This window comes from Macrotis lagotis, chromosome X, assembly GCF_037893015.1.
Source record: "Macrotis lagotis isolate mMagLag1 chromosome X, bilby.v1.9.chrom.fasta, whole genome shotgun sequence".
NCBI classification, from domain to species: domain Eukaryota; kingdom Metazoa; phylum Chordata; class Mammalia; order Peramelemorphia; family Peramelidae; genus Macrotis; species Macrotis lagotis.
Window position 1 is genome coordinate 159,765,502 of NC_133666.1, and position 27,028 is coordinate 159,792,529.

General features: G+C 34.8%; 1 protein-coding gene across 1 annotated transcript in view; it reads left to right on the forward strand.

Annotated features, from left to right (window-relative positions):
* LOC141498874 (uncharacterized) overlaps nt 1-27,028 on the forward strand; it is a 52,398-nt gene that overhangs the window by 9,203 nt on the left and 16,167 nt on the right. Inside the window, 4 exon segments of the mRNA XM_074201939.1 lie at nt 5,325-5,507; nt 5,633-6,055; nt 6,057-6,091; nt 6,093-6,327. Coding sequence (XP_074058040.1) covers nt 5,325-5,507; nt 5,633-6,055; nt 6,057-6,091; nt 6,093-6,327 — 876 coding nt within the window.

Sequence of the window (27,028 nt, forward strand, 5' to 3'; positions counted from 1 at the left end):
CTCCTGGCTTTCCTAGAACTAACATAAACCAAGCCTCTTAATAGAATTTGGATCCAGGAACCCAGAGTGTACCTAGGAGAACATCAAACAGAAAGGATTCTTACAGGGGAGCATAGACAAGCTAGGGGCAGTGAGCAGAGACCCAGCACAGGGTTGGTGGGAAGAGGACTGGGGACCAACCTGAGAACAGAAGCAGAAGGTTTGACTGTGTGAGCAGTCTCACAACAGCTCAATCAAACAAGATCATCAGCACAGCAGGTGAGAGAGCTGAAGTGCAGTGGTTAGACATCTATTCAGTCAGTTCAGCTGGTCTGGAAGACCAGGACTGAGAGTCCCTGTGTTTTCAGCAAAGTCCTCATGATTCCAGTTGGGTCCCCTCCTCACCCCTCATTCTTGTGGGAGAAAGTGACTTTCATCTGAACAAACACAGTAATAGCTCCTCCCCCCTCCCCCCAAGTTCAGATGTGCAACAGATATCCTCCAGTGCTGATTGAGGATTAAGTAAATTAACTATACAGCCCAAGAGTACAGCCAACATTGTTCTAGGATAATTCAGATCCTGCCACATCCCTCCCCACCTCCCCAAATCCAGGGAGTAGGCAACTAATCAAGGTCACAGGAACTCCAGAGATAGCTTCTGGCATCCCCTAATGGCTGTTCAACTTAGAGTTACCAAATCCAGTGAGCAAAATCCCTAGGTCTGTAAACCAGCCCCCCCCCAACACAAGATCCTAGAAAAAGAGCCTCAAATGAAGGAAAGCCAGCAGAAAGCAGAGTACATTGAATGTTACCTTGATGTCAAGGATTATAAGTCCGAGAAAACTAGAACTTCATAGGAGAATATGAATTATTCTCCAGCCCAGAAAAACTTCTTAGAAGGAATCAATAAGGAGTTTAGTATCAAATGGAAAAATTGGGAAAAGAAACTCAAGAGAAAAATCAACATCTTTCAATAAGAAAACAAATCCATTGAAAATACAATTGGACAAGTACAAAAAGAAAATATTTCTCTCAAAAACACATTTGGACAAAAGGAAAATTGCTTCAAAAATTGAAGTGAGCAATTGGAAATGGAGTTGCAAAACATAAATGAAGAAAATTATTCTCTAAAAAGAAATTAGGATCTGTGGAAGATAATAACTTCATGGGACACCAAGAATCTGTCCAACAAAATATCAAAATATAATTGCCCTAATATCATGGTAACAGAAGGCAAAATAATAATTGAAAGAACACATTGATCCCAAGGAATATTGTGACCAAACTCCAGTACTATCAGAGAAGGGAGGAAATCTTGCAAGCAGATAGAAAGAAACAATTCAAATACAAAGGAGACACAGTAAAGATTACAGAGGACCTGGCTGCATCAGATTTAAGGGATTGGAAGGGCTGGAATGCAATATTCTGAACAGCAGGGGAGCTTGAAATGGAACCAAGAATTCATTATCCAGTAAAACTGAGCCTTCTCTTCCAAGGGAAAAGATGGATATTTAATGAAATAGAAGATTTCCAACTTTTCCTTATGAAAAGACCAGAGTTAAATAAGAAATTTGGACTTCAAACAGGTGACTCCAGAGACACATGAAAAGGTAAAAAATAAAAGGTAAAGAAAAAAATATTGCTAAACAATAGCATGAAACTGGCTATATCCCCACCTGGGAAAAAGATTCTCATAACTCTTGAAAATTGTAACCCTATTAGAGAGAATATACTTAGCCAGAAGTAATGGAAATTCATGACTGATCTGTGACTCTGATAGAATGATTTAAAAACAATATTTCCAATTGACTAGGTGCAATAGCAGGAAATGATTATAGCAATCTGTTGTTTGATAAAACCAAATAGTCCAGCTATTTGTATAAAAACTCTCTCTTTGATAAAAAAAAAAAACTGTTCGGGAAATTGGAAGGTAGTAGGAAGAAATTTAGATTAAACCAACATCTCAAACCCCACACCATGCAGATCCAAATGGATACAGGATTTAGACATAAAAACAATTTTATAAGCAAACTAGAAGATAAAGTGGTTTAGCTGTCAGATCTATGGAAAGTGAAGCAGTTTATGAGCAAGGAAGAGATTGAGAGCATCACTAAAACAAACTAGATAATTCTGATTACATTAAATTAAAAAGCTTTTGCACAGATAAAACCACTACAATAAAGAACAAAAGAAATGTAGTAAACTGGGAAACAATCTTTACAACTAGTATTTCTGACAAAGGATTCTAATATATACAGAGAACTGAGTCAAATTCTAAAAAAAAACAAACCATTCTCCAATTGACAAATGGTCAAAGGATATGCAAAGGCAATTTACAGCTGAGTAAATCAAAGAGATCCATAGTCATATGAAAAATTGCTCTAAGTCATTATTTGTTAGAGAAATAAAAATTAAATCATTTTGGAGTATCATCTCAAAACTTTTGGACTGGTAAATATAACCATAAAGGATAATGATCAATGTTGGAATGGATGTGGAAAGTCTGGGACACTAATTTTGTTGGTGGAACTGTGTACTCATCCAACTTTTCTGGAGAACAATTTGGAATTATGTTCAAATGGCAACAAAAATGTACATACGCTTGAACCAGCAATACTACTACTGGGTCTATAACATGAATAGATCATGAAAAAGGGTATAAACATCACCAATACAAAAATATTTATATCAACACTATTTGTGGTGGCAAAGAATTGGAAATCAATAAATGTCCTACAATTGGGGAATGGTTTAACAAAACTGTGGTATATATATGTATGTATGTCATGGAACACTATTGTTGTATTAGAAATCAGGAGGGATGTGAATTCAGTGAAGCCTGGAAGGATTTACATGAACTGATGCTGAGTGAGATGAGCAGAACCAGAAAAACATTGTACACCCTAACAGCTACAAAGGGGTGATGATCAGTCTAAATGGACTTGCCCATTTCATCAGTGCAACAATCAGGGACAATTTTAGGGTACCTACGATGGAGAATATCATCTGTATTCAAAGAAAGAATTGCAAAATTTAAACAAGGACCAAAGACTATTACCTTTAATTTAAAAAAAAATGTTTTTTGTTATGCAATTTTGCTATCTCTTAAATTTTATTTTTTCTTTAAGGACATAATTTTTCCCTCAACACATTCAGTTTTGATCAATACATAGCATAATAACAATGTGTAAAGTCTAGCTAAATACCTGCTGTTCTGGGGGGGGGTGTGGTGAGGGAGGGAAGTGAAATTGGTGGGAAAATTGTAAAATTCAAAAAACAATTTAAAAAAAGGAAAAAAAATGAAACCCTAGACATGATAGACCTTTGGAGAAAAATTAAATTTGGATCAAAAATATATACCTTTTTTTTTCTGTGGTGCATGGCACCTACACAAAAAATGACCATGTACTAGCATATAAAAACCTCAAATTAAATGTAGAAATAATGAATACTTCCTTTTCAGACCATAATGCAGTAAAAATCATGTGCAATAATGGGTCATGGAGAGATAGACATAAAAGTAACTGGAAACTTAATAACCTCATTTTAAAAAAATGAGTGCATCAAACAACAAATCATAGAAAGAATGAATGATTTCATCCCAGACAGTGACAGTAACTAAAAATTATACCAAAGTTTATGAGATACATCCAAAGCAGTTATTAGCAGATATATTTTATCTCTACATGCTTACATGAATAAAACAGAGAAAGAGGAAATTAATGAACTAATCAGGAAAATAAAAAAAATTAGAGGAAGGGCAAATTAAAACCTCCCAGTTAAACACCAAATTAGAAATTCTTAATATTAAAGGATAAACTAATAAAATTGAAAGCAAGAAATCTATTGAACTGATAAATGTAAAATTGATAAACCTTTGGTCAATTAGCTTTTTTAAAAAAGAAAGAATATAAACAAATTTATAGTATCAAAAATGAAAAAGATGAGCTCACCAGCAATGAGGAGGAAATTAAAATAGTAATTCAGAACTATTTTGCTCAATTGTTTGCAATACATTTTATATCTAAGTGAAATGGATGACTATTTACAAAATATAAGTTTCCCAGGTTAAATGAAGAAGAAATTAAATATCTGAATAACCCTATTTCAGAAAAAGAAATTCAAGAAGCTTTCAATGATCTCCCTAAGGAGAAAAATCTCCAGGGCCAGATGGATTCATAACTGAATTCTATCAAACTTTCAAGGACCAGTTGGTTCCAATTCAATATAAACTATTTGGAAAAATAAATGAAAATGCAATTCTACCTAATTCCTTCTGTGACACCAATATGGTGCTTCTATCTAAAACAGGAAGAGTCAAAACAGAGAAAGAAAATTATAGACCAATTTCCCTAATGAATATGCATGCAAAATTCTTAAATAAAATCTTAGGAAAGCAATTACAGCAAGTTATCACTAGGATAAGATAATATGATCAAGTGGGATTTATTCCAGGAATGCAAGTTTGGTTCAATTGTAGAAAAACTGTCAGCATAATTTACTTTATCAATAAGAAATCTTATATAAGTCATATGGTTATCTCATTAGATATTGAAAAAGACTGACAAAATACACACCTATTCCTAATCAAAACACTAGAGAACATATGAATAAATGAATTGTCCCTTAGAATGATAAGCAGTATCTATTTGAAACTATCAACAAGTTTTATATGCAATGGGGATAAGCTAAATGCATTCCCCATAAGATTAGGGATAAAAAAAGTATGCCTGTTATCACCACTACTTTTCAATTTTGTATTTAGAAATTTTGGCTTCAGTAACAAGAGAAGAAAAAGAAATTGAAGGAATTAGAACTGGGAAGGAAGAAACAAAACTTTCCCCTTTTTCAGATGCCATGATGGTATACCTAGAGAACCCTAAAACATCTAAAAAACTATTGGAAACAATTAGCAACTTTAGCAAAGTCACAGGATTTAAAAGAAACCCACATAAATCTTCAACGTTCCTTTATATTACTAGGAAGCCACAGCAGCAAGAGTTAGAAAGAAAAGTCCCATTTAAAAGAACTTCAGACGACATACAAATGCCAGGGAGTCTACCTGCCAAGGCAGACGCAGAAACTATAAAATACTTTTCAAGCCAATAAAATCAGTTCTCAGTAACTGGATAGGCCAAGCTAATACAATAAAAATGGCATTTCTATCTAAATTAAACTGCTTTGTTAGTGCCATACCGATCACAATTCCAAAAACTTACTTGAGTGAGCTAGAAAAAAAAAATGTAACTAAATTCAAATGGAAAAACAAAAAGTAAAGAATATCAAAGGATGTAATGTCAAAAAAATGCTAAAGAAGCAATTGTCCAGTGGTCACCACTGCCTAGTGGTCGCAGCTGCCGCAGGCCCTTTTCCTGGAACCTAACAGGAGAGGCAGACCTGGGAATTCCAAGTCTGCCACAAACCGGAATTCTCGTCGAGGATCGAAAGGAGCTAGGATCCAGGCTGCCACTGTTGTAGCCAGAGCTTTCATTTCCCCTGCCCTGCACTTTGCTGCCAGTTCCCGGTCAGTGGGTCGGTGCCATAGGTAGGGTCAGGTGACTGCGCTTTCCCCTCCCCTCCCAGCTCCACGTTCCTTGCCCACCCAGAGACTTGACCTCAACAACATCTGGAGCCCCTCTCCCCACGTTTTCAGAGTCCCCTGACTGAGATTACTTCAGTAATAGAAGGAGGCAAAGCTGGGGGCAAAGATGCTTCTGACCAAAACTTTGACTTAATGTTCAAACTGTCCATCATTGGCAGTAGTAGTGTTGGGAAGACTTCTTTCATCTTCCGATATGTGGATGACACATTCACCCCAGCCTTTGACTTTAAGAGGAAGTCTGTTTACAGCAATGAGAAGAAAGTGAAACTACAGATCTGGGACACAGTTGGCCGGGAAAGCGACCTGACCATAACCAGGGCCTATTTCCATGGTGCCATGGGCTTCATCCTTATGTATGGCATTGCTAATGAAGAGTCCATCAATGCTGTCCAGTACTGGGCCACTCAAATCAAGACCTACTCTGGGTACAATGCCCAGGACATCCTGGTCGGGAATAAATGTGACATGGAGGATGGAGGGGTTAGTATCTGCTGATAAGGTGAAACTCCTTGAACCAGCTTGGGTGCCACTTTTTTGAAGCCAGGGCCAAAGAGAACATTTATGTTAGGCAAGTCACTGAGAAACTGGTTGATGTTAACTGCGACAAGATGTTGGAGATCTTAGATACAGATCCTGCCTTGGCCAGTGGGGCCAAGAACACCTGGCTCACAGATACCCCACCACTGCTCCAAGCCAACTGGCCAACTGCTCCTGTTAAGTCTAGCAGACTATGTTCCCCAGATTCTGTGGGAACTTTTCCCAAATCCCTACTTTCTCACACCTTTTCCTTTCTCTTGAGATTCTTCCCATACCCTTCCTTTGTTAACTTTACAGTTCTCATGTGGACTTCAATATCTCTCTTCTATAAATGGTCCTGGTGGAATCTGTCATTTGCATTGTGGGTCTTGGAAAATGTGATGCTTTTAACCATTTGAGTGTGCCCTATTTTATAGATCTTTTGATTTAGAAAGGACCTTTGAAGGCCTTGTGCCCCACCTCCTTCTTTCCCATTTCAGAAAAGACAGAACTTTGTTCCAGAGAAGACTTCCCAATCACCCATCTAGGAAGAAGCAAAGCTAAGATTTGAACCTACTTCTTCAGAATCCAAATCAAAGGTCCTCTTCATAGCACTGAACTGTATCCCACTTGTAGTGAGACTATTCATTTATTTTTATTTTATATTTTTTTAAGGCAATGGGGTTAAGTGGCTTGCCCAAGGCCACACAGCTAGGTAATTACTAAGTGTCTGAGGCCAGATTTGAACTCAGGTACTCCTGACTCCAAGGCTGGTGCTCTATCCACTGCACCACTTAGCCGCCCTGAGACTATTTATTTAGAAAAAGCATTTCCTTCTTTACAATAGGTTTCACCCCAAGATTACCCTACATAATATCTTTTTAGGCACAGGCTGATTGCTTAACACGAGGGCTATCCACATAGCCAACACAAGATAGCTGGAGAGAGTCATGTGCAAAATTATCTATTTTATCTATCCTGTTTCTAGGGGTTTGCATCCTATTTTCCTTAACCCTGTCCTAAGGGTATTCCTGGGTTTAAGGGTAATTAGAAGACAGGTAATCTCTGAGGAACCTGGAAATGCAAGATTAGAGACTTATTACTAGAAGGGACCTAAAATATTGTCAAGTCCATCCTGTTCATTTTCACAGAGGAAGAAACTGAGACTCAGTGAGGGTAGACCTGGGAAAGAGACAGCTTTTTGAGAACAGATAGTGAAAAGAAGACAAGAATTGGGATCAGAAGAACTGAGTGCAAATCTATACTTTCCTGATCTTGAGCAAACACTTTTCTCTGTGTTTCCATTTTAGTAAAATGAGAAACATAGACTCATGACTTGGAAGGACATATCCCACTCTACTATTGTCTTAACAAGGGTGGAAGGACCTCAAGTTGGATCAGATACATTTTATTTTTTAATGTTGGTGTTTGGGGGGGGTGGCAGAACCTTCTTCTAAAGCATATTCATTCTTCTAAAGCATATTCAGGGTTTCATTATGTAAAAGGATGAGAAGGGAGCTGTTTCTGGGGTGCTGGTATTGATTTTTTTTCCTTTTGCCTGGAATCAAACTTCCTCTCCACCATCCAAAAGTGGGTCTTCTCCAACAGAGAAATTCTTCAGGACATGAGGAAACAGAAGATAGAACCCAAAACAGAGTCCATCCTCCTAAAAGAGTAGACAATGAAACCAAAATAAATCCTAAAATATCTGAGTTTGATAGATTCTTCACGATGTCTGGTCTAATCAGTACATAAGCAAAAATAAAACAACCCTCTGCAATATACCTGAATGATTACTCAGCCTCTGAAGAATCCCAGTGACAGTAAATTCAGGGAGGCAGAAGCAGGATGGCTGAATAAAGGTAGTGACTTAAACTGTCTCTAAACCCCTTCAAATACTTTTAAATGATAGTGAACTTGTCTCATAATTTAGGGATTTTTGCACTTATGAGACTTGACTCAGGACTCCTTCCAGTCTCCAGATGACAAAAGGGTGGGGTAGGAGTGGATGGTGTGACTAGAAATAATTAACCTTCAATATATATAGTGTATCCCCATGAGGTTGGTTCAGTTGAGTGAGGGTTTATTCCAGGTTTCTCATCAAACTAAGAAAGGGCTTGAGACAGCAGAGAATAAATTTGAGCCTGGACAAAGGTTTCTTTTTGTGAAGGAAGTGGATTGTCTTGGTGAGGGTTACTACCACCCTCACCATTAAGTGGGGCTACTGTAGTAGTGAAGAAACATGGGAAGAGGAATCAGGAGGCCAGAGTTCTAGTCCCAGCTCAGCCATTGAATTGCTATGTGACCTTTAGACAATTCCTTCTCCTTTCTGGGTCTTAGTCTCTCCTATATAAAATTATGGCATTGAGTGAGAGGCTTTCTAAATCACATTATGTCTTTGACATGAAATACACCAGGGTCCTTCCCAAGTCTAACATATTCTATTGCAAAATTCATTCCAACTTGGACAGTCTATGATTCCAATGTCATCCATTCAAATAAATAAGCATTTATTAAGTGACTACCATGTACTTGTTTCAGGGATGCCAAGATAAAAGTGAAATAAATAGTCCTTTTCCTGGAGGAGTTCACAAACTAGCCAGAGAAGATGTACACATATGTGTTGATATACCTCATGTATATAAAATGAACAAGGTAATTGGGAGGAGACACTAGAAATTGAGAAGATCAGTAAAGGTTTCATGAAGAAGATGGTGCTTGGGCTAAACCTTGAAGTTAATTTGAGATTCTAAGAAGTTAGGGTTAGAAGGCAGTGCATTCCAGCCTGTGCAAAGTCATAAAGATGGGGGATGGGAGGAGTGAACTGTGTCAGAAATAGTAAGATAATCATTTGAGATTGAGCTAAATCATCAGTCCTGACTCCACAAGAACTCATTCCAGTAAAGTATTTGTGTTAAAGGAGGTGAGAGAGAGAGAATGCTTCCCCTTTGGTCACAAAGAGACAAAAAATTCCTTTTTTGCTAAGAGGACCCTTTTGTAAGGGGGGCCTATGGGTAGCCTCATTGTGGATCTGTCCAATGCCCTGCTCCAGCCTACTCTTGAATAACTGACATTCTCAATAAAAAGATAAGGGTTTGAGAGAAGGTTGTTGAGAAAGGGCTGGAAGTTTTATGGACCACTGACCATATTGTCAACATGACATAAGCACCTAATTTATCTGAACCTCGGATTATTCTTTAGCAAAAAAGGAAGATGGAACCATTTAGACAATATGTGGGCTGAGCCTTTCATGTTACAGATAAGCTTGATGAAATTTAGAAGGGGTTGATTCAATACCTTTCAAAGTCATCAACTTATTATATACCAGATTCTATCCTAGGCACTGGGACACAAAGATATTAAATGATCCATGTCCTCAAGGAGTTTGTGAAAGACAATATGTGCCCAAAATAAGTAAATATAAGGTACATTAAAGAGGAAGAGAACAGTAAACACTGGGCAATAAGGGGAGGCTTCTGGATGGAGGTAAACAAATTGAAAATTTCTGAGAGGTGTTGAAGTGACTGGTCCAAGGACACACAACTGATTCTAGATTCTCAGACTGCTGGTTCAACTGCCTTGAGCAGTTGTAATTGGTAGAAATTCAGTTCAATACATGTTGCCATTTATCTAAAAGAATAGTCCTTGACTACAAAGATGATTTACTTGTGTCTTAGGATGCATGCTAGCAAGAGATTATGAATAACATAGTATATGTAAATCTAGCTTTACCTGACTTTTTGTTATACACAGTGTGTGTGATGATAATAACTCAGGATTGAAAGAGACTGATGGAAGAGGAAAAATACTTGGGTTTGGAGCTTGAGGTTTCAATCTTTATCTCTGAAATATACTGCATTGCTACTATGTGACCTTTGAGAAAAACATTTGTACTCTTTCTAAGTCTTCATTTTTATAGACTGAGATTTAGAGTCAGAATGAACCACAGTAATAATCTGATTCAACCTCTTATTTTTATTTCAATCTGCAGCGAGGGTAAGGGATATCCCCAAAGTAACACAGGTAGTAAATGGTAGAACCCCTTGGTAAAAGGAAGAGGATTGACTAGATCAAGGGTTCTTAAACTGGGTGAGAAGATCCATGAATATGAAAGGGAAAAATGACACCTTTATTTTCATTATCACTAACTGAAATTGAGCAATTTCTTTGATTATTTGAAAAACGTAATTCATAAACTGACTATTGATGAGGTCCAGGACTCAAGGCAGTCAATACAAAATAAAACAAAGAACCCAGAGCAGAGAATCTTTAAGATTGCTTCCAAAAACAGTTCAGATTAGTGGAAAGAGTACTGAAACAAAAGTCAAGAGAAATGAGTTCAAATCCAGTTTCTTTCACTAGCTGTGTGACTTTGAGCAAATAATAATAATAATAACCTTTCTGAGACTCAGAGTGCACAATGAGGGTGTTGCACAACTTTGCCTCTGGTGTCCTTTCCACAACCAGAATGATGATCCCTATGAATCCTGACCTAATTTCATTTGGTCTTTCCCCACAATCCTCTGTAATCAGGGATTATATTCCCCATTTTACAGATGAGAAGACTGAAGCTGCAGGGCATAGAAAGGATGACTTCTGCAAAATGTCAGGGAAAGGATGGAACCATAGACATCATGATTTCAAGTCATTTACCTTTGTCCTCCACCAACACCTTTCCTTGTACAGTATATCACCCTATGCCTAGGCATCCACAAGTTCACCCATCCTGCATCTTAGGGTTATCTCTGATTCCTTTGGGGTTCATACTTATTATTAAGCAGTCTTTGAATCTCCTAAATTGTACCCTAGAAAATGGGTCTTTTTGGAAAAAAGTATCATAGAGGAGGATGAGGACACACACCAGTGATCATTCTATACATCCAAGCAGACATCTTGGGCTGATTTCCCTGTTCTGTTCCTTAGTCCTTGGCCTTGCACTTGCCACCATCAATCACTCCATCTAATGACACTGTAACAGTCATCTATCCATCCTGCAGCTAGTATTCTTCCAGTACCTATTACATGTCCTTGAAGTCACATCCTGCCCTCAAAAGGAGCAGATTTGGGCCAAATCTGCAATACAGTATTGTATCTTCTGTGGTGTCAGCGATATATGGGTACATGTCTACAGATATAAACTATAAACTAGTCCTGCTTTATTGTTCAATGTCAAAAAATGCTAAAGAAGGCACCTTAGCCATACCAGATCTAAAATTATATTGTAAAACATCAGTTATCAAAACTCTCCAGTACTGGCTAAGAGACAGAGTGGTGGATCCATGGAATATAATAAGCTTAAAAGAGACAACAGGAAATTATTATAGTAATCTAACCATAACCCTAAAGAATACAGCTTCTGGGATAAGAACTCATTCTTTGATTAAAAAAAACAACTTCTTGGAAAACTGAAACATAGTTTGGCAGAAACTTGGAATGGAACAACATTTCACACTTTATACTAAGATAAGATCAAAATGGGTGTAAGATTTATACATAAAAGGTAATGTTATACACAAAATAGGAGAACAAGGGAACACCATTAAAACAAACTGGATAATTTTGATGGCATTAAATTTTAAAAGGCTTTTTTAATAAAAGAGAGATTTTATTTATTTTGAATTTTACAATTTTCCCCCAATCCCTCCACAGACAGCCTGTTAGTCTTTACTTTGGTTCCATGGTGTACATTGATCTAAGCTGAATATGATGAGAGAGGAATCATATCCTCAAGGAAGAAAAATAAAGTATAAGAGATAGCAAAATTACATAATAAGATAATGGGTTCTTTTTTAATTAAATGTAATAGCCTTTGGTCTTTCTTCAAACTCCACAATTCTTTCTCTGTATACAGATGGTATACTCTATTACAGATAGCCCAAAATTTTGCCTGATTGTTACACTGATGGAATGAGCAAGTGTATTAAAGTTGATCATCACCCCCATGTAGCTGTTAGGGTGTACAATGTTTTTCTGGGTCTGCTCATCTCACTCAGGATCAGTTCATGCAAATTCTTCCAGGTTTCCCTGAATTCCCATCCCTCCTGGTTTCTAATAAAACAGTAGTGTTCCATGATATACATACACCACAATTTATTAAGCTATTCCCCAAATGAAGGGCATTTACCTAATTTCCAATTTTTTGCCACTACAAACAGGGCTGCTAAAAATATTATTTACATTTGATGTTTTTTGCCTTTTTTATCATCTCTTCAGTGTATAGACCCAGTAGTGGTATTGCTGAATAAAGGGGTATGCACATTTTTGTTGCCCAAGGGCATAATCCCAAATTGCTCTCCAGAAAGGTTGGATGAGTTCACAGTTCCACTAACAATATATTAGTGTCCCAGATTTCCCACATCCCTTTCAACATTGATCATTGTCCTTTCTGCTCATATTGGCCAGTCTGAGAGCTGTGAGCTGGTATCTCAGAGATGCTTTAATTTGCATTTCTCAAATAAGTAATCATTTCGAGTAATTTTTCATGTGACTATGGATTGCTTTGATTTCCTCAGCTGTAAATTGCCTTTGCCTTTCCTTTGATCATTTATCAATTGGGGAATGGCTTGTTTTTCTGAAAAATTTGGCTCAAGTCACTTTATATTTTAGAAATGAGTCATTTCTCAGAAATACTAGTTGCATTTTTTCCCAGTTTACTACATTTCTTTTGATCCTGGTTAAAGTGGTTTTGTCTGTGCAAAAGTTTTTCAATTTAATCTAATCAAAGTTATCTAGTTTGTTTTGAATGATGTTCTCTATCTCTTCTTTGGTCATTTTGGTTCTTTGGTGTTTCCTTTTCCATAGATCTGACAGTTAAATTACTCCTTAATCTTCTAGTTTGCTTATAATATTGTTTTTTTAATGTATAAATCCTATATCCATTTGGATTTTATATTGGTTTAGGGTTTGGGGTGTTCATCTAATATAAGTTTCTTCCATATTAACTTCTAATTTTGCCAATAGTTTTTATCAAAGAGATATTTTTTTTCCCCCCAAAGCTGGACTCTATGGGTTTATCAAATAGCAGATTACTATAATCATTTCCTACTATTGCACCTTATCTATTCCACTGATCCATGACTCAGACAATTTTGAGGACTGAGGCATTATAATAAAGTTTTAGATCTGGTGAGACTAAACCACCTTCTTTTGCACTTTTTTCATTGAATCCCTGTAAATACTTGACATTTTGTTTCTCCATATAAATTTACTTAACACTTTTTCTAACTGGTTAAAGTAATTATTTGGAATTTTCATTGGTAGGGCACTAAACAAGTAGCTTAGTTTTGGTAGCTTTGTCATTTTTTTATTATATTAACTTGACCTATCCATGAACAGTTGAAGTTTTCTCAGGTATTTAAATCTGATTTTATTTGCATGAAAAGAGTTTTGCAATTGTTTTCAAAAAGTTCTTGAGTCTTTCTAGAGGCAGGTATTTTATTTTGTCTGATGTTACTTTGAATGGGATTTCTCTTTCTTGCTCTTTCTGTTGTATCTTGCTCATCATATATAGAAATGTTAAGAATTTATGAAGGTTTATTTTATATCCTGCTACTTTGCTAAAGTTGCTAATTATTTCTTTTTTTCTTTTTTTTAGTTTTTTTTTTTTGCAAGGCGAATGCGGTTAAGTGACTTGCCCAAGGCCACACAGCTAGGTAATTTTTAATTGTCTGAGAACAGATTTGAACCCAGGTACTCCTGACTCCAAGGCTGGTGCTTTATCCACTATGCCACCTAGCCACCCCAGTATGCCACCTAGCCACCCCACTAATTATTTCTGTTTTTTTTTAGATTACTTTTTGGGATACTCTAGGTATGGTACGATGTCATCTGCAAAGAGTGAGACTTTTGCCTCCTCTTTCCCTCTGCTAATTCCTTTCATTTCTTTCTCTGTTCTTATTGCTGAGTCTAACATTTCTAAAATGATATTGAATAGTAGTGGTGATAATGGGCATCTTTGTTTCAGCCCTGATTTCATTGGGAATACTTCAACTCTATCCCCATTGTGTATAATGCTTGTTGATTGTTTCATCTATTTACTGCTTATTATTCTAAGAAACAATCCATTTATTCATACAATCTCTAGTGTTTTTATTTGGAATGGGTCCTACATTTGATCAAAAGCTTTTTCAGCATCTATTGATATGATCATATTTCTGACAGTTATGTAATTTTTATGATTAAGTATGCTAACAGTTTTCCAAATATTGAACCTACCTGGCATCCTTGGATGAATCCTACTTGATCATAATGTATTATCCTAGTGATAACTTGTTGTAATCATTTTGCTAAGATTTCATTTAAGATTTTTGTATCTATATTCATCAGGAAGATGGATCTATAATATTCTTTCTCTGTTTTACATCTTCCTGATTTAGGTATCAGCCCCATACTGGTGCCATAGATAGAGTTAGACAGAGTTCCATCTTCACCTATTTTTACAAAGAATTTATATAGAATTGGAACCAATTGTTCCTTAAATGTTTGACAGAATTCACCTGTGAATTCATCTGGCCCTGAACATTTTTTCTTAGGGAGTTAAATAATGGCTTGTTGAATTTCTTTTTCTGAAATAGGTTTATTTACGTTTTTAATTTGCTCTTCATTTAAACTGGGCAACTTATATTTTTGTAAATATTTGACCATTTCATTTAGATTGTCAAATTTATTGGCAGAGAGTTGGGCAAAATAATTCTCAAATATTACTTTAATTTCTTCCTCATTGGTGGTGAGTTCACCTTTTCCATTTATGATACTAGCAGTTTGGTTTTCTTCTTTGTATTTCTTAAGCCAATTTAACCAAAATTTATCAATTTTATTAGTGTTTTCATAAAACCAACTCTTGATTTTATTTATTAGATCAATAGTTTTCTTGTTTTCAGTTTTATTAATTTCTCCTTCAATTTTTAGAATTTCTAATTTGACATTTATTTGGAGTTTTTTGATTTGTCCTTTTTCTAATTTTTTTAGTTGCATGTTTAGTTCATTGAATTCTTCTTTCTCTAATTTTTCAAGTAAACCTTTAAAGATATAATATATCCCCTGACAGCTGTCTTGGCTGTGTCCCATAAGTTTTATTATGTTGTTTCATTATTGTCATTATCTAGGTTGAAATATTTATTTCTTTGTATAATTTGTTGTTTGATCTACTTGTTCTTTAAAATGAAGTTATTTAGTTTCCAATTAGTTCATTTTGGGTCTGTATCTCCCTGGCCCAATATTGCATATGATTTTTGTTGCATTATGGTGTGAGAAAGGTATATTGACTATTTCTGCCTTTCTGCAATTGATGATTAGGTTTTTATGCCCTAGTACATGGTCAATTTTTGTGTAAGTGCCATGTACTGCAGAAAAAATTATATTCCTTTGTATTCACATTCAGTTTCTTCCATATGTATATCATGTCTTGGCTTCCAAAAAATCTATTTACCTCAACTTCCTTCTTGTTTATTTTATGGTTATATGTATCCAAATCTGAGGGCAGGAGGTTGGGTTCTCCCAGTATTAGAATTTTGCTGTCTGTGTCTTCCTGTAACTCTTTTAACTTCATCTCTAAGAATTTGGATGCTATACTATTGGGTGCATGCATATTTATCATTGAAATTACTCTATTGTCCATTTTATCTTTTAGGAGGATATAGTTTCCTTCCTTATCACTTCTATGAGACCTAATTTTACAGCTGCTTTCTCTGAGATAAGGATTTCTATCCCTGCTTTTTTCACTTCAGCTGAAGCAAAATGCATTTTTCTCCAACCTTTAACCTCTACACTCTATATGTATCTCTTTGCTTTAAATGAGTTTCTTGTAAGCAGTATGTTGTAGGATTCTGGTTTTTATTCCACTCCAATATTCTCTTACATTTTAAGGGAGAGTCCAATCCATTCACATTAAAAGTTAGAATTACTAATTCTCTATTGCCCTCCATGATATCTTCCCTCTGATTCTATTTTTCCCCCTTTTTTCACTTTATCCAAATTCACCTGTATTTGTTTCTGAATACCACCACCTTCTGTGTCTTTACCCTCCTTTATCCAACACCCTCCCATTTGTTTCCTCTTTCCCTTTGGCCTTTCTTCTTTCCCCTATTTCTTTTAGTTCCCCTTTTCATCTCCCCTTCCCTTTTCCCATTTTAATACTTGAAAGGTAAGATAAGTTTCTTAACTTAACTGTGTGTTTGTACTTTAAATTTAAGCCAAATCTGATGATGGCAAGATTCAGATGGTTTTCATCTCTTCCCTTCTTCTCCTCTATTGTAAAATGTCCTTTGTACCTCTTGATTTAATGAGATTCATCCTTTTCAATATCCTCCAGGCTCCTATCTCCTTACTGTCCCTATTTTAAGGGAGTGTTGTTTTTAAGTCATTCTATTTGAGTCACAGAAAAATCAGAATGTCTATCATTTCTGGCTAAGAATATTCTCTCTAATAGAGTTGCAAATGTCAAGAGTTATGAGAAACGTTCTCCCAGGTGGGAATAAAGCCAGTTTATCTTATTGTATAGCAGTTTTTTCTATACCCCCTCCCTTTTTTGTTAACCTTTTCATGTATCTCTTGAATCTCCTGTTTCATGTCCAAATTTTCTATTTAGCTCTCATCTTTTCATCAGGAATAGTTGGAAATCTCCCATTTCCTTAAATGTTCATCTTTTCCCCTGGAAGAGAAGGCTCAGTTTTGTCAGATAATGGATTTTTGGCTTCAATCAAAGCTCCCTTTGGACTGTCTCATTCCAGTTCCTTTGATCCCTTGATGCTGATGCAGCCAGGTCCTGCATACTCCTTACTGTGAGTCTTTGGTATTTAAATTATTTATTTATGACTGCTTGCAGGATTTCCTCTCTTTTTTGATAGTTCTGAAATTTGGCCACAATATTCCTTGTGGTTTTCATTTTAAGACAGCTTTCTGGAGGGGATCCATGTAATTCTTTCAATAACTATCTTTCCTTTTGCTTCTGTGATATCCGGGCAGTTTTCCATCACTAAATCCTGTCATATTAAGTCTAGGCCTTTTTTCCCTCTTCATTGTTTGCAGAGATCCCAATGTCTCTCCTAGTTCTGTTCTTGAGGTCAATGGTTTTGCTCATGAAGGATTTTACATTACTTTCTATTTTCCATTTTTTTGTTTTTTTAATAGTTCTTGTTGTCTCATGAGGTCATTAGTTTTCACAGATTCCATTCTTTTTTTAAGAGGAAAATTTTCTTCATTTGCCTCTTGCAACTCCTTTTCCAGCTGGCCAATTCTTTTTTTGAAGGAGTTTTCCATTTGCCCAAGTGTAGATTTGAGAGAATTATTTTGTTTTTACATTTGGTCAACTGAGGATCTGAGAGAATTATTCTCATTTTGTATTTGTGCTATTGTATTTTCCAAAGACTTGTTTTCCTATTGTGAAATGTTAATTTTCTCTTGCAAGGTCTTAATTATCTCTTGAATTTCTTTCCCCAGTTTTTCCAATTTATTTTTAAACTCCTTCCTGCTTTCTTCAAGGAAGTATTTCTGGGCTGAAGACCAGTTCATATACTCCTCAGAAGTTCTAGATCTCTCTGACTTTGGATAGGTGACTTCAAAGTAATTCTCAATGGGTCCCACTTTTCAATGGCCTTTCTTCATTTTCCTAGGATCTTGTTTTGGAGGATGGGTTGCTTTTGAAAACCGTGGAGGCTTTTTTCACTTGCCTTAATAGCTCCAAGTGGGCCAGCCGGTAGTGGGTGTGGGTTGCTATCTCTGGAGTGTTTGAAACCCTCTACCTAGGCCTGGAGCAAGTGAAGATCAGGCAGCAGATTCTGGATTATCTTTGAACAACGTGGATGGGTCTTTAGGGGAGGTAATTATTCTCCCTTTCAGCTGAGGGACCTCTGCTGCCAACACCTGATCCTGAGGGAGTTGGGGGGGAAGCTGTTACTGTTTATTCTGGGAAGTGGACTCCACTAGAAGTATGGAGATTAGGGCCTGGTAGACCAGCAGGTAGATGTCCAGCAGTGCTCTGCAACTGTCCTGGAATTTACCTCCTGCAGACTGGGACTCACCAGACCTCAACTCCCCCAGCCAAAGATTCCATGGCTAAAGTTAATTCTCACACCCACCATGCACCAAAGCCTCCATGGCTAAAGCTGATCCTCTGGCTTCATGATACCTCTTGCTGGCTCACTTCTGGTTCAGCCACATTCCCTTGAGACATACCCTTTGGTAAGTGTTCTTGTCCTAGTTTCTCTCTCTAGGTTTTATTGGTTAAATTTCTAAGAGGTTTCTTTCATGTTATTTTGAGGGGAAACCAGGAGACCTTAGCACAGTGCCTGTCTTCTCTCTGCCATCTGGGCTGAAAGTCAAAAAAATGCTTGTACACAAAGAAAACCACTCTAACAAACATCAAAAGTAATATAGTAAATTGGGAAATAATTTTTGCAACTAGTGTTACTGACAAATGACTCATTTCTGAAATATATAGAGAGTTGTGTCACTTTATACAAAAACCCCCCAAAATCAAGACACTCCCTAATTGACAAATGTTCAATGGAAATGCAAAGGCAATTTTTAGACAATGAAACCAAAGCTATCTATGGTCAGATGAAAAATTGCTCTAAATCAGTGCTGATTAGAGAAATGAAAATTAAAACATTTCTTGTGTTCAACCTCACACCTCTCTGATTGACTGATATGACCAGAAAGGACAATGATCAATGTTGGCAGAGATGTGGGAAATCTGGGATACTAATTCAATTGTTGGTAGAGTTGTGATCTGATCCATTCTTTATGGAGTACAATTTGAAATTATGTACAAAGTTCAAGAAAAAATGATCCAGCAATACCTCTACTGGTTCAATATCCTGAAGAGCTCATGAAAAAAAGAGTAAATATATCATTTATGCAAAAATATTCATAGTAGCCCTATGGTGGCAAAGAATTAGAAATAAAGGGGATGTGCATCAGTTAGGGAATGGCTAAAAAAATTGTGCTATATGTATATGATGGAACACTATTGTTCTAATAGAAATATGGAGGGTTGGGATTTCAGTGAAGCCTGGAAAAACTTGCCTGAATTGTATATGCTAATAGCAGCATTGTGGTAATAATCAACTTTAATGGATCTTCTCACTCCATCAGTGCAATAATGAGGGGAAATTGTAGGGTATCTGTGATGGAGAACACCATCTGTATCCAAAGAAAGAACTGTGGAAGAACCAAAGATTACCTTTAATTTTTTTTAAAAAGTTGTCTTAAGCACTACATAATTTTTCTATCTTTAATATTTTCTTTCTTCCTTGAAGATATTTTTTCTCTCAAAACATTCAATTTTGATCTATGCATATCATGGAAACAATGTAAATATTATCATATTGCCTTCCATTGGGGGGAAGGTGAAGGAATGGAAGGAGGGGGAAATTTATAAAATTCGAAACCTTAAAAAATAATTGGTAGAAACTACTATTGTATGTAATTGAAAAACAAATAAAATATTTATATAATAAAAAGAACTTCTTTTCCTGCATGCCCTAAATTTTGTTATGTTGTATCATTATTTAATTCTATTTAAAAAAATATTGATTCTTTCCATGAATTGTTGTCTGTCCCACTCATTCCCGAGTATTAGATTATTTCATTTCCAATTTTTAATCTCTTTCCATAACTCTTTATCATACAGAATATTTTTGCATGATGATGTGAAAAGGATGGATTTAACATTTCTTTCTTTTTGCATTTTATTTTAATGCCCTAATACATAGCCAATTTTGGGGTGCTTTGTACCACTGAGAGAAAAATATTTTCATTTCTATCCCCATTCTGTTTTCTCCATTCTATCCTTTCTAAGTTTTCTAAAATTCTATGCATCTCTTTGCATTTTAATTGCTTATATTGTGGTTATATGTATCTAAGCTTTAGAGTAGAAGTTTGAGGTCACTATTTCTACTTGTAAATTATATTCTAAGAAGTTGGATACTATAGCACTAAGTGCATAAATGTTTAATATTGCTATTAATTTGTTGTTTATGATATATTTTAGCAAGCTGTTAATTCCTTCCTTTTTACTTTTAATTTCACCTATCTTTGCTTTTGTTTTGTCAGAACTGAGAGGATTGCTTCCCCTGCTTTTTAAAACTTCAGTTGAAGCATAAAACATTGTGCTTCAGTCTTTTACCATTACCATATGAGCATCCCTATACTTCAAATATATTTCTTGTAAACAACATATTATTCAATCCTGATTTTAATCCACTTTGCTATCTGGTTCTGTTGTATGGAAGAATTCATCTCATTCACATTCAGAGTTATTATTATTAATCTATATTTTTCTCCATTCCATTTCTCCCAATTTCTACTTGTCTCTCTCCTTTCACTGTATTCCTCCTCACTATTGTTTTCCTTCTCATTACCACTTTGTTGTTGCTAGATGGCACAGGGCATAGAGCACAAGCTTTGGAGTCAGGAGGATGGGAGTTTGAATTCAGGCTCAGATACACTAGTTGTGTGAACTTTGGCAAGTCACTTAACCCTGATTGCCTTGAATCCAGGGTCATTTCCACTAGTCGATTCATGTCTGGCCAGCAGATCCAGATGGTTCTGAAGGAAAATGTGAGACTGGTGACTCAGTTCCCTCACTCAAATACATTTCATGGGTTTGTCATGACATCACCTCCCCCTTGCTCAACCTCAAGTCCATTTTATCAATTTCCCCCTTTTTCAGTTTTCCCTTCCCCTTCCTACTTCCCTGTAGGGTAAGACAGCATTCTACACCAAACTGAATGTGTATGTTTCCCCTCTTTGAGTAAAATCTAATGAATGTAATGGTCACCCCCTAACTTTTTTCACTCTACTGCAATAAATTCTTTGTGCATTTTCATGTGATATTATTTACCCTCTTCTACCTCCCCCCAATTTTCTTCTCCCAGTAAAGTCATGTTTTAACTCAATTTTTAATATCATCAAATCAAAACCAACTTAACTCATACTCTCTATGTATACTCCTAACTTTCCTAATAGAGATATTGTTTTCAAGAGTTATAGATATCATCTTGCCATGTAGTAATGTGAGTAGTTTAATCTTACTGAAAAAAAAACATATTTTTGTTTCTTTCCTATTTGCCTTTTACGCTTTTCTAGATTTTTGAAGATCAAATTTTCTGTTCATAAGAAAATTTGAAAGTCAAATATTTTATTAAATATAAATTTTTATCCTGTAAAGATTATGCTCACTTTTGCTGGAGAGTTGATTCTAGTTTGTAATTCAAAGTCCTTTGCCTTCCGGAATATAATATTCAAATCCCTCTGATCCATTAAAGCTAGAAGTTGCTAAATCCTGTATATTCCTGGATTTGACTGCTTGCTGTTTGGATTGTATCTTTCTGGCTACCTGCAGCATTTTGACCTGATAATTCTGGAATTTAGTGAAAATATTCAATGGAATTTTCATTTTGGAATCTCTTTAAGGAGGTAACTACTGGATTCCTTCAATGACAATTTTACCTTCCAATTCTAGGATAATGGAGCAGTTTTCTTTGCTAATTTCTTGAAAGTGTTGTACAGGCTCTATTTTTAAAAATCATGATTTTAGGTAGTCCAATCACTCTTAAATGATCTCTCCTGGAACTAATTTTCATGTCACTTACTTTTCTTTTTTTTTTTAGGTTTTTGCAAGGCAAATGGGGTTTAGTGGCTTGCCCAAGGCCACACAGCTAGGTAATTATTAAGTGTCTGAGACCAGATTTGAACCCAGCTACTCCTGACTCCAAGGCCAGTGCTTTATCCACTACACCACCTAGCAGCCCCCTGTCACTTACTTTTCAATGAGTTATTTAACATTATTTTTCATCGTTTTGATATTGGTTGACTGATTCTTAATATTTCATAAAGTCATTAGCTTCCACTTTTGCAATTTTAACTTTTAAGGCACTATTTCCTTCATTTAGCAATTGTACTTTCTTTTGCATTCAGAATAAGACACATTTTTGGAATGTGAAAAATATAATAATATTTTTTGTTTGCTAAAATGACTTTTTTTATTTTTTGGTGAGGAAGAGAAAGTTTTGCACAAAAACATCTAATGCAGCTATTGTTAAAACGATTAGATAGCTTATTTCCCTGAAATAAGGACACCATTTAAATTTATAAGAATATGAGTCATATGACAGCTGAAAAATGCTTAACAAATTTGAATAAACAGTTCTCAAGGGAAAATATCCAATCCATTGATAGACATTTTAAAATAATATAAATTTCCTATAATTAGGGAAATACCAATTAAACAACTTTGAAGTTTTACTTCAAATTTATCAGATTGTCGTGCTTTAACAAAAAAGGAAAATGACAAATGTTAGTGATGCATAACTGAAAATCAGACACATTAATTTACTGAATAAATTTCTACAAATTGACTCAGTCATTCTTGAAAATAACTTGCAACTATGTCAAAAAACCAACTATCTGCATATTCTTTGATTCAGAAATGTCACTATTAAATCTAAAGCACAGAGATATCTGTTATAAAATATTTAGAATAATATTTTTGAAGCGACAAAAAATCAAACAACCTAGCAGTTGGTCAATGAACAAACTTAGTATTCCATGCAAGTTTGTTAAAGTTATTGTTCTAGAAAATAACAAAAAAAAAAATTTCCAAGAATTTTGTGAAAGTTTGCAGGTACTGATGCAGAATGAAATGAGAATTTGAAAAAAAAAATTATATATCATAATATTAACACTGTAGAGGTGAACATTTTTCAAATCCTTGAGAAATGTGATCAGTACACTGGTCAACCATGATTCTAGATGACAAATGAAGAAGAATGTTACCTTCCTCCTTAGAGAGAGAGGTGATGGTCTGCTGTGCAGAATAAGACATATTTTTGAACATAAGCATATGATAATTTGTCTTGTTTGTTAATTTTTTCTAGTAAGGGAAGAGAATTTTGGAGAAAAAAAGCAATGCTTGAAATTTTTTAAAGCAATAATTATGGAAAAGGATCTGTGATAATCAATTTAATTTTCACCTGATAATTCCTTGTTGAGAAAAGAAAAAGTTTCTGAAAAATTATAATAGATATTAAAAGAAAGTAATTGAATTAAATTCTGTAAGGTACGTATATTTCATTATCTTTTCCTAGTACTCAGTAAGCTCCCTTGATGAGACTGGGAAAGAGGTACAGTTTACTGACTTTGGGATCAGATTATCTGAGTTCAAATCCTCCTTGCTTTTTCTTAAACAAATCACTTAACTTCTTTAGAACTCAGTTACCTAATCTGAAAAATTAGAATTTTTGTTATCTTACATTAAAACCTTTTGTGCTAGGAATTAAAATTCATTGATTTTCCTGCACTGAACATATAACCAAAGATTCTATATTCAAATCATTTGCCCAAAGAAAGTGCTTTCTGTGGGTATCCAAATCTGATTAAAACTGTTGAAAACCCAAGTGATCATAAGAAACATTTCAGTAAAAAATATTTCTTTTTAAATCCAACAAGAAAAATTATTGTTTGCTGTGGTTCAAATAAAAGATAAGGCTTTATAATTTTATCTCATAATGAAGGAACATGAATGATCTATATTTATTTGTGGAAATGAGGTATTAGGGATTAAAAAGTGAGAGAATAAGGTAGGTCCCCTTCTACTTTCTTTTGTTTTATTTTTTAGAATGGGGAAATAAAAAAAAATGGGTCAAGGACATGCTATATTTAGTTTGAATAGTATGATGGACAGGAATCTGGTTTCATAGGTAGACCTGGATGTCAATTCTGCTTCTGACTGATACTAGTAATATGAAGCTGGTTAAGTCATTTAGGTCCTCAGTCAACGCAAAGACTCTTGTATTTAAAGAGAAAGTATTTAAAAGAACCTTTTATACATCATAAAACTACTATTATAGTACATGGCACAGAACAGGAATGATATAAATATTATTTCTTATTTGTTAATAAAATGTAGGCTTTACATATATCTTTATGTAAAGTATACATGGCAGTTTGCTTCTCTATGACTCCCTTGTAGAATTCTGACTCATTATTTCACAATCAAAGGAATTAAGTAATCTCTTATTGGCAATACAGTAACAAAAAGTAGTAAAATGCTCTCAAAGTCCATTCTATTTTAATGCAAAATAGAAAAATGCAATGGGGATATCATGTTCCTTAAGATTATCTTGATACTTTTTACAACCAGGAAAATACCACTGTGGGCTGATCATTTGGGCTCTGAGATTGGATCAGCATTCAAGCCAGAGTGATGCAATTCATTCCAAGGACCAAAGAAATAAATGTATTCTTAGAAACTAACTCTTCTTGAATGTGCTATGATAATCATCTTGGCATGGAGGATAACAGAGTGCAATTTTGTTTTCTATCATTATAAGAAGGCAAGGCAAACTGCAATTAATCAGAGAAACTAAACTCCCACCAATTGGAAATACTTCATTAAATATAGTACAGACCACTAGGGAAAGAAGGCAACTTTAAATGTTCTGAAAAGAAAGGTTTAAAATGTGTAAATATTATATCATAACATAACTGGAGTTTGATTTTTATCAGTTAAAACCAAAGGTTTCATAATATTTTCTCTTAATAGTACCCTAAGTTTCAATTCATACAAGTATTGACAAGCAGTTCAGGGTCACCATAAACTTCATGCCTAAATTCAGAGGAGATGAATGAGAAAATTTTCTGAAATCTGAGGGGTAAAAGTTGATGAACCTGAAGCGAATGAATGTCTTCTGTTAGTACAAATTCCAGAATTTTAAGGCTAAAAAAGTTGATAAAAACATCTCAAATATTTTAAATGACATTTACTTCAACATTTATTATTCAAACATTCTCCAGCAAATATATAAGGCATAAAAAATAAAGATTATCTGTATTTATACATATGTAAGCAGTATTAATTATCATGCTAAAATGTATACGAAGAAAAGTGGTCTTACCACAGAATCTCCAGAAGGTAGATGTCAAATATGAAGTTAGAAATCGTGACTCGAAGTTTATAGAAAGATGATTTTACCAAGACATACATAGGAGACAACTTGAGTAGCATCAATGGAGTAATCATTTAAAGGCAACAAGAAAGAAATATATACAATGAAATGCAGAAAACAAAGCATATAAAACAAAAAAAGTTTCTTAATCAGCAGAAAGTAAAAAAGTAAAAAATTTAACATACTGGATAGTGCTAAACTTGGATTCAGGAAGACCTGAGTTAGAATTCTGCTTCAGACAGCAACCAAATGTGTGACTTTAACTAGTATCTTAATTCTAAATTTCAGTTTCTTCATCTATAAAATAATAATAATAATAATAATAATAATAATAATAATAATAATAATAATAATAATAATACTTAAATCACATGGTTGTTCTGGGGATCAAATGAGTTGGATATATATATGTATATTTTGTATATACATATATATGTGTGTGTGTGTGTGTGTGTGTGTGTGTGTGTGTGTGTGTCTTGTATCTGTGTGTATGTAGAATGTTTTATAAACCTTAAAGTTCTATGTTGCTACTAGTACTAAATATTAATTTTATTAATGGAATAAATTGTAATTTGAGATGAATGAAAACTTACCACTAAGGCTTCAAAACACAAAGAAACCAGAGGATAGGGAAAAAACTACCAAAGCAATGTTGTGGAAAATAGCTGATCTCTCTGTATCTCAAGAAATTCAGCAATAAAAATTGAGGCTAGTCAAATGAGAATCATGTAAATAAAAGAGAAGTTACATCACTGGAGACTTGAAATTGGTGTCTTTGTAAAACTGGAAAGTGGCAGAGTTGGATAAGATTCATAATATTGGCTCAAAAGCTTCAGAGTAGCGCATGTGTTCCTAGTGAAACCCTTGCCAACTTCCTCTCAAAAGCAAGCCTCATCATATCCTTCTTAACAGAAGGCATCACCTATTTACTGCCAAAAAATGAGAACACCAGTGATTTCTCCAAATATAGGCCAATTATGCATTTATGTACTTTATATAAAGCATTCACAGTTTGGATCACAAAAAAAATGTAACTTTGAAGAAAGCAATATGCTGGATAAGGAGAAAACATGGTATGCCAAAAAGTCTCAAGGGTCTACAGAACAATTTATTATTAATTTGGTATTTATTGAAAAAAGTGTACTACTAGCAAATTATAATGACCGATACAGATTAATTGATTATTACAATACCTTTTACTTAGGCCCTTAGACATTGCTTGTTCATGTGCTTCAAATATATAAAGCTGAAAAAAAACTGTGGTAAGCATATATGTATATAGGATATCCATAAATAAAATTGTTCACCATTTTAAATATTCTATCAATATGCCAAGTACAGCTGATAAAAAAGTTCAGAATAATGTGAATATGCTTGACCTAAATTCAAATATACCCTTAAGTAGAACTAAAGGTTACTTTCAAGTTAAAGAGGAAGTTAATCTAAAAGAGCAGGTGACATGACATAATTGATAATGTGCTTGCTTCAGAGTACAGAAGATGAAAATTTGGATACCTACCAGTCAGATGACCATATACTCCTCATATTATCTCCCAATGCCTCAGTTTTCTCATTTATAAAATGAGAGTGCTGAAATTAATGATATCTAATTTTCCTTTCAACTCTAAGGTTGTGATGTTATAAACTTGTTAATTACTTTAAAATATTTGACACAGAGTAATTTATATTGGTTTATTGAAAAACACCTTAAAAAACCTTTTCGCATTATACCATCTTCCCCCAGAGATAAAAAAAAAGATTTGTAATCAATGAATTTAATATTATTAAAATATTCTGTTAGAGGCTCCAGATTCTAAACTTGAATCCAGATATTACATTTAAAAAGTGAATGAAGATGTAAATAACAAAAACAATCTCTTTCAAAATATAATAAACTCCTTCAAGCCCCATTGTATCTTACACATAATGGAGTAAAGCAGACACATGTACAAAGTAGAGTATTGATAACAAGAATTATATATAG